General features: G+C 44.6%; 1 protein-coding gene across 7 annotated transcripts in view; it reads left to right on the forward strand.

Annotated features, from left to right (window-relative positions):
* LOC147421532 (uncharacterized) overlaps positions 1-11480 on the forward strand; it is a 144810-nt gene extending 133330 nt beyond the window's left edge. For 2 of the 7 annotated variants that reach the window (XM_086502737.1, XM_086502741.1), the window contains 3 exons: positions 10235-10481; positions 10564-10608; positions 11153-11480. In XM_086502737.1, the coding sequence (XP_086358863.1) occupies positions 10235-10481; positions 10564-10608; positions 11153-11293 (433 nt within the window). In that variant the 3' untranslated portion in view covers positions 11294-11480. Of the gene's footprint in view, positions 1-9652; positions 10110-10227; positions 10482-10563; positions 10609-11152 lie in introns of those variants that run through there. The other 5 variants (XM_086502739.1, XM_086502740.1, XM_086502744.1 and 2 more) reach the window with 5 other exon arrangements.
* Positions 11481-12563: the final 1083 nt, after the last annotated feature.

Genomic DNA, 12563 nt, shown 5'->3' on the forward strand with positions numbered 1-12563 from the left:
GCATGCGAAACGGAGCCCGAAACAGTGACTTACAGCTTGCTGTGTATTTTTACAGGTTTAGGGTTTTGGCCCTAATCGATCTCTAATACCCCCAAGAGGTCCGGCGAAGTGAGGGGATCGTTTTACATGTGATCTGGTGCATTTTCGGGGCAGAAAACAGAGAATTCAGCGTGCTGCAGTTTCTCGCCTGGAAAGTCACTCATTGCGTGGGGATTTTGTCTGTGAAGCTTCCTAGTATGGTTATGTTGCTGAAATCGGGCCAGTACAGGTCTTTTCAGCCCGGTTTATGCGGCAGCTCGTAGGGAAACGCGGGTTTTATTCCCATTTTGTTAAGAATAAAGAAATACCGAAAGGGGCCCCAGTCTTTGGGGCCAACAGGTTGTCGGCGTTTGCTTGGACCACTCTAGCTTCCAAGCCATGTGTGTTCGAAGTGTTAATTCCAGTTACGGGTTTTATTTGCAAAGTTCCTCTGTGTCCTAAAGTCTAAAGTAAAGTTTCTGGTGAAAGCTAAAGTCTACCGCCCTACGGGCCAGTCTCATGGTTCCGTCGCCGGGACAGCATCACTTTTTCCTTAAAGAGTGAGCCTTGGTTGGTTTGCGGCGAAGACATAGAGCACAGGAACTTGGAATTACAATATGGTTGACAGGACAAATGATGCCAGGGAAGAGGGTTCTTCCTTGTTGGACAGACAGGTTGTTCCTCCAGTGTTTTGAGCTTGGCAAGAGTTCACGACCACCCCTGTCTATACCTTTTGTTGATTTGAATGCTCCACAAGGTCAAGGGTTCATGACTGGAAAACTAGACGAGGATGCGTTCAGGACACGGTTGGTTGCCGCTATGAATGTGTCACAAACTAGTGACGTGGTTGTCCAGTTGGTGATGTGGCTGCCTTGTACATACACACACCCTCCCCGCATGGACAGGCCTCGGAAAATACGAAATTGTTGACACATGGCAGGCTGTACGGACGCCCACGTTTTGTGGTGCATTTCACGGAATTCCGTACTGCCGACGTGACAATTTTTGCGGCGCTGTTTTTTGGGCAGTTTTTGCGTGGCTTTGCTTTATTTTTGGCTACACAATTTGAGAGAGAGCGAGAAAGAGAGAGCTTTTGCTTTATCTCTGTAACAGACTAGGACACTCCAAGTAAAGAATCAATTGCGACAGCACCAAATAACCACTTCAAACAATTCACAGATCACAATAGATTTGCACTGGCCCGACGGAGTTCTGTGCCTAGAGATGACTCGGGGTTCACTCTCAGACTCTGCGTCCAGATGCTCTGAGAAGTGAATGCCCAAACCACTTATTTAAAGTTACAAGGGATGCCCAAAAGCAAAGCCCCAAAGCTTTCAAAATCAAAAGCAAGTGTTCTCTCTCACAAGCTCTCTGTGCGTGGCTTTTAATAATAAAAGCAAGTAATCCTTCTCTCTGTCTCTCTTGCCAAGCATAGAGAAAAAGCTGAGATTTGCTTCGCTAAAAAAAAACCAAAATAAAAAATAAAAAAATTCCACCTCCGCGATTTCCGGAAATTAGGGTTTCTGGCAGAAATTAGGTTTGTAGGAATTTTAGGGTTTCTGGCAGACAATAGGGTTTCTGCTGTCCGTAGCCGCGTCATCACTTTGTGACAATCTCTCTCAAGAGAGAGATTGCGAGAGAGAGAGAGAGAGAGAGAGAGAGAGAGAGAGAGAGAGAGAGAGAGAGAGAGAGAGAGAGAGAGAGAGAGAGAGAGAGGCTTTTGATTTACCAGCTTTTGGGGCTCTGCTTGTAAACCCTTTAAATAAGTGGGCAGGCCTCCCACTTCTCAAAGCATTTGGACGCAGAGTGTGAGAGTGAGAGCCTCCAACTCACTTGTACTTTTGCAACAGATTAACACAAAAAGAAATACCGAAAGGGGCGCTAGTCTTTGGGGCCAATATCTCTAGGCACGGAACTCCGCCAGGCCAGTGTCGAATCAATTGGGAACTGTGAATTGTTTTGAAGTATATTATTGTGGTATCGTGGTAGAATCTCAACTTGGAGTGTCCAAGTCTGTTACACTGGTATCAGAGTGCGGCCGATTTCTCTCCTACCGGGAAATCCAATCACGTGGCACTTATTGCTTCAGACAAAGATCAGTCGACTTCCTCTGCATCCAGAGATGCGGGAAGAGATCACAACAAAGATCCACGCGAGGAGTACGGCCCGCCTAGGCCTACTCAGGCGGAGCTCGAAGAGATGGAGCGTCGACGATTGATCGGCGATGCAACAAAGATGATGCTAAATTTTGCGAAGGATCCAAAATTTGTAAAATTTATGAGCCAGACATCCTTCGACGAGGTGCATGCACAGTGGCGGCAGACCATAAAACCACCCCTCAAACCAGCACCAAAGAAACCTCCTACTCCAAGGATGTACACAGAGCAAGAATTAGAAGAGGTGGTTGATGCACGAATTGCTTAGCTTTTTGACGCGCAAAACAAAGCAGAAAAGCACAACAAAAAGCAGAAGAAAGGAACTGACTTCCTGGGTTATTTGGGTCATCAGTCGACATTTGAATCGACAAGGAAGCAATAGCGAAGAAGACAGAAAAGGCAAAAAGCGAAGCAAAAAGCAAAGCTTCGGAAAGGACAAGAAAAAGGCAAAGAAGTCTAAATCTCACCCCGTGGTCGACAATTCTACAGAGGACTCGTCTTCTGACAGTTCGGACTCTGATGACAGCAGCTTTTACGGAAAGAAGAAGAATTTTTATAAAGCCAACCAGTATGACTTTCTGGAAGATAAAAGCAAGGAAGTCCGAGAGTTTAAGGAAGGTGGACAATCAATTAAATTTGACACATTTTGTGGTTATAGAGATTCTTCGAAAGCTTTTTCTTTTATACAGCAGTTTGACATAGCTTTCTCAAGAGGGTGTTACTCAGAGTACTCCAAGATTCGGAGGGCTGCCTCTTACTTTAAGGGAAATGCTCAAACTTCGTGGTCCACGCCTCTATTTAACAAGACAGCGCCAGTTAAATGGCTGAAATTCAAAAGGCTTTTTATTTCTTCTTGGCTAACTCAAGAGTATGAACGCGACATACAAACTACTTGGAACCATCTTCGGATGACCAAGAAGGATACAGTGGACGCTTATTGCGAGATATTTTGGAGCTCTTTTCTACCCGCCTCTTTATTTAAGAAGATCTCGTTCAGAGAACAGATTGAGCGGTTTACCTTGGGTCTTCCTACAGAGATCCAAGATCACTGCTTAGAACGAAAGTCAGCTTTCATTCAGGAACTGATGAGTCATGCGAAACGGGGATTTTCCATTCACTCAGGAAGTTTGACCTACCACACATATGAAATCATGACGCAAAGGACTGAACAGACTTCGAACAACGAAAGTAGAAAGAGGAAGAGCAACCCAAAAAAGAAAGAAATGGATGCACGATCCAAACTCACTCCTCGAGAGAGAGCTCTCTACATCATGGAGGGAAAGTGCTTTGGATGCGGGGAAACTGGGCATATCTCCGCGAAGTGCCCTAAAAAGGCACCAAAAGATCAGAACGACAAGGACGATGAAAGGCCTGAGAGTTCGAGAGCAGCTGAGGAAGGTGGAAGAAAAGGCAAGATGAAAACAGGAGTGGTTCTAGATTGCGTGGGTATTGAACCCAGCACGATGGACAAGAGTACAAAACTTTGCCGAGCTTGGGGCAAAGTGAAAGACCAAGAAGCCCTGATCTTCTTTGATGGAGGAGCCAAGGCCAACTTCATTTCACTTGAATTGGCGGCGCGGCTCGAGATCACACCTGATCGAATGGGACCACTAGCAGAGGCAGTTCTAGCGGCACCCGGCAGGGACGTAGCCATTACACCTATCATTGGCAAACTTCGGTTGCATTGTCAGGGGTATTTGGGGCATGAGGACTTCTACATAATGCCTTTGGAAGGTTGTGATGTTCTCTTGGGGATTCCCTGGTACCACAAGAACAACACCGTGGTCGACTATCAAGCGAGGAAAGCGACTTTGACCACAGAGAAGGACAGAACCATTGTACTCGATGTAAAACTTAAGGGCGAGTTTGTCCCTATTGTATCGACTTCGGCCATTTCAAAATTAATGAAACCCAGTCTGTTTGTTTACTCGATCTTTTTAAGAGAGATGAATGATGGGAATAGGACAAATATGTCTGAACTTGATAAAGAACGCCAAGATTTTCTCCACACTCATGCCGATTGCTTCTCAGAGGGTCTGCTAGGCGAGTTACTCTCAGTAAAGCGTTGCTCTCAGTAACCTTGTCACAAAGTGATGACGTGGCACGCCTGGCAGGCTAATGACGTGGCAGAAAGGCGAATGTTGATGTGGCAGGCAAGCCGTACGGAGTAGCAAAACGGGCTGACAGTTGATGTGGTTGATTATACGGACACCACAAAACGCGCTGACGTGGTTGACTGTACGGACGCCGCTTTTTGCGCTAACAGAGCTGTACAGAAATCCGCTAGTTGCGCTGATTGCTTTTTGCTTGCAGATTTTGGCCAAGTGCTTTTGGATTAAGTTGCTTTTGAGTTTACTGCTTTTGGGGCTCTGCTTTTAGCATCCCTTGTATCAATAAATAAGTCCCGAGGGTCTCACTTCTCAGAGCATCTGGACGCTGAGTCTGAGAGCGAGCACCCGCGGGTGTTGTACTCTGCTCAAAGATTAATATAAAAAGAAATACCGAAAGGGGCGCTAGTCTTTGGGGCCAATCTCTCTTGGCACGTGACTATGCTGGTCCGTGTCGACACAGCAATTGTGAAGTATTTTAAGTGAATCACTTTTGTGTCGCAACAGAATCTAGACTTGGGGTGTCCAAGTTTGTTACAGTGGTATCAGAGCACGACCATTTCTTTGCTACGGAGAAATTCGATCCTTCTTCTTGCAACACCCATGGATTTCAAAAAGAATTAGTCGACCCCTTCTGACACCGTTGAGGCGGGAGGAGACAATACGGAAAATTCAAGCGACTCAGAAGAGAATGAGTATGTGCCACCCCGGCCCACACAGTATGAACTCATGGAGATGCAACGTCGATAGTAGGTTGACGAGTGCACAAAGCAGATGCTTCAGTTTGCCAAGGAGCCCCAGTATGCAAAATTTCTGACCCAGTTGTCGATGGCTAAAATGCATACCCAGTGCTAGAAATCCATCAAGCCACCAATCAAACCAGCAAACAAGAAACCTCCCACTCTGAGGATGTTCACTGAAGAAGAACTCCATGATGTGGTCGAGACTCAAATCAATCAGCTTCTGAACAAGAAGAAGCCATCGAAAAAGCGATTGAAGAAGCGCGAGAAGGGGACTGACTACCCCGGTTACTTGGGCCGTCAATCTTCTTTTGCATCTGCACGAAAACAAAAGAAGCATGTGCGTTTTGAAGGACTACCCAGTTCTTCTTCCTCTTCTTCCGACAGTTCTTCTAGCTCTTCCTCTTCCGACTCAAGCCAGGAGGACAGAAAGGGCAAGAAGATAAGCAAGAAACAAAGCTTTGGAAAGAACAAGAAAAAGGCAAAGAAGATCAGATTTCGACCAGTTTTTGATAGTTCTACGAAGGAGTCATCGTCTGACAATTCGGACATCGACGATCACATGTTTTATGCAAAGAAGAAACACTTTTACCAAGCCAACCAGTATGATTTCCTTGAATAAAAGAACGAGAAGACAAAGGAATTTAAAGAGGGTGGACAGTCAGTGAAATTTGAATCTTTTTCTGGATTCTGAGATGCTCCGAGGGCTTTTGCTTTCATTGAGTAGTTTGATATAGCATTCTCCGGAGGGCATTACTTAGAGCACTCCAAGATCAGGAGGGCAGCATCGTTTTTAAAGGGAAATTCTCTAACATGGTGGTCCACTCTTCTTCTAAGGAAAGAAGCCTCGGCCAAGTGGTCAAAGTTCAAACGGCTCTTTATTCTTCTTAGGAGTACGAACGAGATGTGAGAACCGCTTGGAACCATCTTCAAATGACCAAGGGTGACACTTTGGACGCATATTGCGAGAGGTTTTTGGATTCTTTTCTACTGACCTCTTCGTTTAAGGTCACTTTTAAAGAATGGATTGAGTTGTTTTGCTACGGACTCCCTACCGAGATTCGAGATTACTACCTTGAACAAAAGTCTAAGTCTATACAACAACTAATGGGACATGCTAAACGGGGATTCTCGATACATTCGCGGGATTTGACCTACCCCACTGATGAAGTTTTGACTCAGAAGACCAGACAAACCTCGACCAACGATAATAAAAAAAAAAGAAGAATTCCCATAAAAAGAAAGATGCACGACCCCGATAGACTGCGGAAGAGAGAGCCTACTATCTCAAAGAGGGGAAGTGTTTTTGTTGCGGGGAACAAGGGCACATTTCCGCAAAGTGCCCGAAAAAGGCACAATGAGGACAGACTAAAGATAGGCCAGAGAGTTCTAGAGCAGCGGAAGAATGTGGCAGAAAAGGCAAGATGAAAGCAGGACAAGTACCGGATTGCATGGGAACCGACCCAAGCCAGATGGATGAAAGTACGGAACTTGGCCAAGCATGGGGCAAAGTCAAAGATCAAGAAGTCCTTATCTTCTTTGATGGAGGAGCCAAGGTCAACTTCCTTTTACTTGAATTGGCGGCTCGGCTCGAGATTACGCCCAATAGGATGGGGCCACCGGCAGAGGCAATCCTAGCGGCACCTGGGCGGGACTTTTATTCCAAACAATACTCTCGAATCTCTTTTGGCAAACCAAAGCAAAACCGCTCAATCTAGTCCCTCAAAGTAATCTTCCGAAACGAACACACTGGCAAAGAAGTAGCCCAAAACCTCTGGCAGTAATCATCCAATGTATCTTTCTTAGTCATTCTCAAATGATGCCAAGCCGTGATGACATTCGTTTGATATTCAAGTTGACGTGAAAATTTTCTTGAATTTTACCCACGTCGTGCTTCTCTTGGTAACAACAGTTGCTTTCAAGTAAGATGTCCGCCCTTCGCACCTTGGAGTGTTCCGTGAACCAACCTCCCGAGAAGGCGACGATGGGTGTCCTGGTACGTCTCAAACCTGATGGCATGACCCCCTTCCTTGAACTCCTTGGTCTTCTTGCTCGTTTGTTCACTATCAGAAGAGGACAAGCTTTCTTGCTCTGAACTGCTAGGTGGCCTCCCATGCCTTCTAGACTTTTTTCAAAAATATACTTTCCTTGCTTTTTCTTCGCTTCTTCCGCCTTTTCTCATGCTCTCTGGAACTAGAGGACGACGAGCTGTCGAAACTCTCTGAAGATGAAAATTCTGGTCATCCTTGAAACGAGCACGCTTTTTGGATCTGCATGCCACCTTGAAAGTCGACTTCCGCCCAAATAACCAGGGAAATCCATCCTCCGAGAGTGCTTCAAGCCTTTCATTATCTAGTTCATCTTCTTGTCAAGAGCTTTGTCGAGCTCTTTCTGCAAGTACAGTTTCCGCTTTTTTGCACTCGTCTGTCCTTTCAGGTTTCTTCCCGACCTGATAGGAGAATTAATCACCTCTCGCCATCTCGCATGAATCTCATCCATCGGGTAAGTCTTCAAATACTTCACATATTTCAGGTTCTGGGAGTACTTCACATATTCCAGGCTGTGGGAGTACTTCATTAATCTTTTCATACACGTGACAACCTACAGTTGACGTTTGTACTCCGCTCTGTCAAACTTTTCCGTTGAAAATTTGCCCAATCCTTCATTCTTTTCTTAAGTTCCCACGCCGGGTTTCAATTTTTCTTCGCCTCCCGGCTGAGAGTTGTTATCTCTCTCAGATTCTCAGCGAGAACTCATGTGTGCTTCCGGGTGCTCTATGGCTTATGCCCCTTAAGACAAGAGCAATGAAGACGGGAGTGCACCCGATGCGCGATGGACTAAGGGTGGGAGTGAGAGACAAAATCTTGACCGCGCTGTCAGATTCTCCTCGAGAACCTATGTGTGCTACACAAGGGATCGGATCCTTCGTAGAAGCAGAATCTTTTTGAGCTTTGATTCCACTGTTACAAGCTTTTACTGTCACATAAACAGAAGCGTGCACTTAATACTTAAAATTAATTTACTATTTTTCGTAGGATTCTACAAAACATAAATTAAGAGGGGGTATGTCACAAAATAATGACGTGGCAGTACTGCCCAGACACAGAGAGCAAATGACGTGGCAGGACAGTACGACATGCTGACGTGGCAGAAAGTACGAACAGACAGTATGGCATATTGACATGGCAGTGTACGGACTTATGTGATTTGTGCTGACTGGTGTTGACGTGGCAACTTGTACAGATTTCCGCAAATTGCGTTGATGGCTTTTGGCAGCTTTTTGGGAACCAATTGCTTTTTAGACTTCTTGCTTTTGAGTTCAAAAAGCTTTTGGGGCATCCCTTGTAAGAATAAATAAGCCCAAGGGGCCTCACTCTTTAGGGCATCTGGACGCAGAGTTTGAGAGGAGAGGACCCCTCGGGTGTTGTACTTTGCTCAAGCATTAATATAATAAAGAAATACAGAAAGGGGCGTCAGGTTTTGGGGCCAATACCTCTGGGCACAGAACTACACCGGGCCGTGTCGACTTAAACTTTAAAGTTGTGAAGTATTTTAATTGATTCTCTCGTGTGTCGTGCCCGATGCCCGACTTGGGGTGCCCAAGCCTTTGACAATGTCCTTTGGATTGTATGAGTACTTGGTGATGCCTTTTGGTCTCACAAATGCTCCCGCAATGTACAACATGATGATTGTAAATAGACTTGGGCATTCCAAGCCGAAGACAACACACGTGAGAGAACTACAAACAACTGTGCAAGACTTGAAGAGAGAGAAGGTGAATCAATACGGCAGGTAAAGAAGATAGTGAAAGCCGATCATTGGGCCAAGCTGTTTGTCTCAAAGATTTTCAGATTACATGGTATGCCTGAATCTATCGTGTCAGATAGAGATTTCCGATTTACATGGTATGCCTGAATCTATCGTGTTAGATAGAGATTTCTGATTTACAAGTTTGTTTTGGAGAGCAATATGGGAGAATACAGGCACAACTTAAATTCTCGTCGTCGTTTCATCCCCAGACAGATGGGCAATCGGAGAAAGCCAATTTCGTGGTTTTAGACTCGTTGAAGTCATATATCTCTGATCAGAACACTCAGTGGGAAAAGTTTCTGCCTATGGTGGAGTTTGCTAACAACAACACAATTCGTACGTCTACAAGGAAGGCACCATTTGAGATGGGGGAGGGTGTCAGAAAGGTTCCACCGATCCTGAGAAAGAAGTATAAGATTTTTGAAGCGGATTAGTATACACAGGATCTGGACATTGCTTTTGCCAAGGTCAGGTAGGCTTTGGAGAAGTCTCAAGCACGGCATAAGTGATCAGATGCATAGTGTAGGTTTTACATGAGGGCTCCTTTTAGACAAGGGAGGCTGTCTATGATACCATACAAGAGTAGACAATGGTTGAGGCCAACTACTATACGGATATCATACAGTTTGTAAATTTGTTTGAGAGTCAGTTAAGTGAGGCCTGGGAAGTTGGTTTGGTTAGATGTAGTGCGCACATGTGCACGTTTGGTGTGCAACAGCTGGTATCAATGAACATCACTCAGCGACTGCCTGATTGCGCACATGAAGGGCGAGCATCGATGGGATTGTGTATTGACGTCCTGATGATGAGGTTTGTGCAGGCTCGTCAGCCAACCACCTTCCGGCACACCAACATTTTGCAGCTTTTGTGATGGACGATGAGTGGGTCCCTCCTGCCCCACTTACAGTATGGTTGTGCTATAGATCAGCATCCTTTTTTGGAGTGCATCATTGGGAAATGTCAGAGTGGATGCGGATGACTTTGGAGGCACGGCCCAGGGGTTTCACAGTCCCTTGGCTTTTGTGAGCTGCTACAAGAGTTTTTACAGCCTGATGCTTTATATCAGACAGATACACAGCACTGGACTTCGTGGTTTTCTGAGGTGGAGAGCTTTTTGGGCAGATCTCTGGAGACTTTATCAGAATCCAGATAGCTACACTTACCACCTGATTAGAGCATCTTTATCCCTAGTCCTATGGTTTGTTCTGGGATTTTCCATCTTGGTCTCATTGTATTTCTTTCAGGATTTTTCCCAAATTTTTTGTACATGGACCTATTGTCAATTTTATGCAATGCAAAGGGTAAAAGCCCCAATTTTATTGCACATGCACAGAGAGAGAGAGAGAGAGAGAGAGAGAGAGAGAGAGAGAGAGAGAGATTTTCCTTTGTTGGTAGAGTGTAGGTCCACAACAAATATGGAAGGCACATCTAATGTGGTTGGCTGTGAGACGCTAAAAATTCTAACTTACACTGCTGAGGATATGACTTTCACCAAGATGGCAAGGCCACTTGAAACATCAATCAGGAGTTTATGTAAAGCAGTTTGTTGTCCTCGAGCTCCCACACTAAGCTCAGGCCTGTTCGCTCCAACCTACAGTCATCAAGCAAGCAGAGTTTCAAGAGTGCGGGCTCCTCTGTTATTGGCAAAGGTAGTCCTTTTTCCTTTCATAATAGCTTGTTGCATGACCTTCAATTCCTGTACTAACTCATATTGCTTTGAACATTGTGTAGTGCCTTCCATTGTACGCAGCAAATACATCGATTCACAAGATTGTGGTGAGACATCTTGGGACTTGGAAGTATTTAGATTGTATCGGTGGCTTGTTAGGGAGGGGGTAATGAATTCATATTCTGAATAGGGCTCTCGTTTGTTCTGTCCTATTACCATAGCATGGTTGCTCTGCTTAAGTTGCCTTAGTTAGTCTTGGAGACCAGGACATAGCATAGAAGGTTATACCCAGTCTACTGTGACTCCTCCCCAAAAAGCTAATGAAATTTGGAGTAGGATGAGATGCCGCAAGGATGGGGTGGGGTGGGGTTTTTTTTCTTTTTGGGGGGGGGGGAGGGGGATGATGGCGTAGTATATTGTTAATATTATGAATGATTATGCTTGTGGATGGCTAGCACGAGTGTGTAACTTGTACTTGTGTTTTAAGTATATTAGGACTTTTGTGAATCCATCTAGATACAGATACCAAGAAATGAGAATTGAGACAGGCAGATAAATAGAAGAAGTTTCTTTCCATGTGAAAAACAGCTCTGAGAAACGGAGGTGCTCTATGTGAGACCTTAATGCCTTTTTCCATTGCCTTTGTGGTAGCTACAGTGTGCCTCCAAAAGAGCAAGGATAATTCCGCACATTTTTCAGAGCTCGTTCACGCACATACAAGCAGCAGGAGCTATGTACAAGCCTTCTTCGAGCACCTCTGCTTTTCAGATATGTCTCAACAGGATTTTTTGAGATGATTAATGTGATTCTGGCTGTATTCTTTCAACATTTCAAGTTTATTGGCTATTTGGCATAATCAGAGACCGTCAAAAGCCCTTATTTTTCCATTTAAGTTCTTTCTTAATTTGAGCACTGTGAATGTCCTGTAACAGCTGAAAACAAACCTGTTTTGATGTACAATGAATATTGTGACTCGTGACATGAACCCCCCCCCCCTCTCTCTCTCTCTCTCTCTCTCTCTCTCTCTCTCTCTCTCTCTCACACACACACACACACACACACACACATTGTACTCTGTAGCACTAAAACAACCTAATCTGTTGCATACCATACATCTTGTATAGCCTCTTTCAAACTTATCTAATATGGGAGCTTGTGGAAGTCCGACGGTTGCTTCATGCGGAGTGATTGTGCTGCACATCTCCCATTTGGCCTTCCAGTCACTTGGCTTTAGTGGACATATATCAGGCTTGGAGATATTGGCTCCATGGAGCTTATGCCCTCCTAGAAAGAAATTGTCACGCTCTTTGCAGATTGTCTTGCTTAGGAACCGAGCGCGATGGCTCCCAAGTTGAGGCCATATTGCATTGTTGCTTGATACAACCAATCCTGCATAAGATTAAAAAATGTGGAAATTTCGATCAATAAAGATGACAATACATTGAAAATGGCAAATCAAAACACTATAAACTTACCTAATCATTTACAAAAACATGGCCAATTGTGCATTGTCCACATAAGAATATCTCGCATGTCTTTGTCCCATTGGTCGTGACATGTAGATCACATCAATCCCTGCCCATAAAATTTGAAACTCCTCTATAACTGGTGCTCATTTCTTTGTGCTATATTTTGTTGGCACAATCAATGACAATAGCAAAGAGTGCGTTATTGTGCATAGCCATGGTAAAAGATTGTAGTTCATGAAATAGATAAGCGGTGGACTCCATAAAGGGCTTTGTGGTTAGGGGTTTACTTCATTCATTGCTTAGCCAAGATGGAGGCAATGAGGCTTTGCTTTGAATATCGATCATTTGTCTTCTATTTGTTTCCATGCAAATCAATGCACCTATATCTTATTATCTCATCTTTGAATCTAGTTGTTAGATGCCATCTCATTAAGCTGACTATGCAGTCTTGATTATGCTCTTTACTCATGGAATGATAGGGATGTGTTTTGGCGTCTTTGTAGGAACTCGTCCTTGTGTGTCCTTACTACTAGTTTGAGCCTCATCTGGGCACGTCTCTAAGTTCTCTTACTCGTAGGAGAGGATGCAATCTA

This window comes from Adiantum capillus-veneris, chromosome 27, assembly GCF_014529385.1.
Source record: "Adiantum capillus-veneris isolate H3 chromosome 27, ASM1452938v2, whole genome shotgun sequence".
Taxonomy (NCBI): Eukaryota; Viridiplantae; Streptophyta; class Polypodiopsida; order Polypodiales; family Pteridaceae; genus Adiantum; species Adiantum capillus-veneris.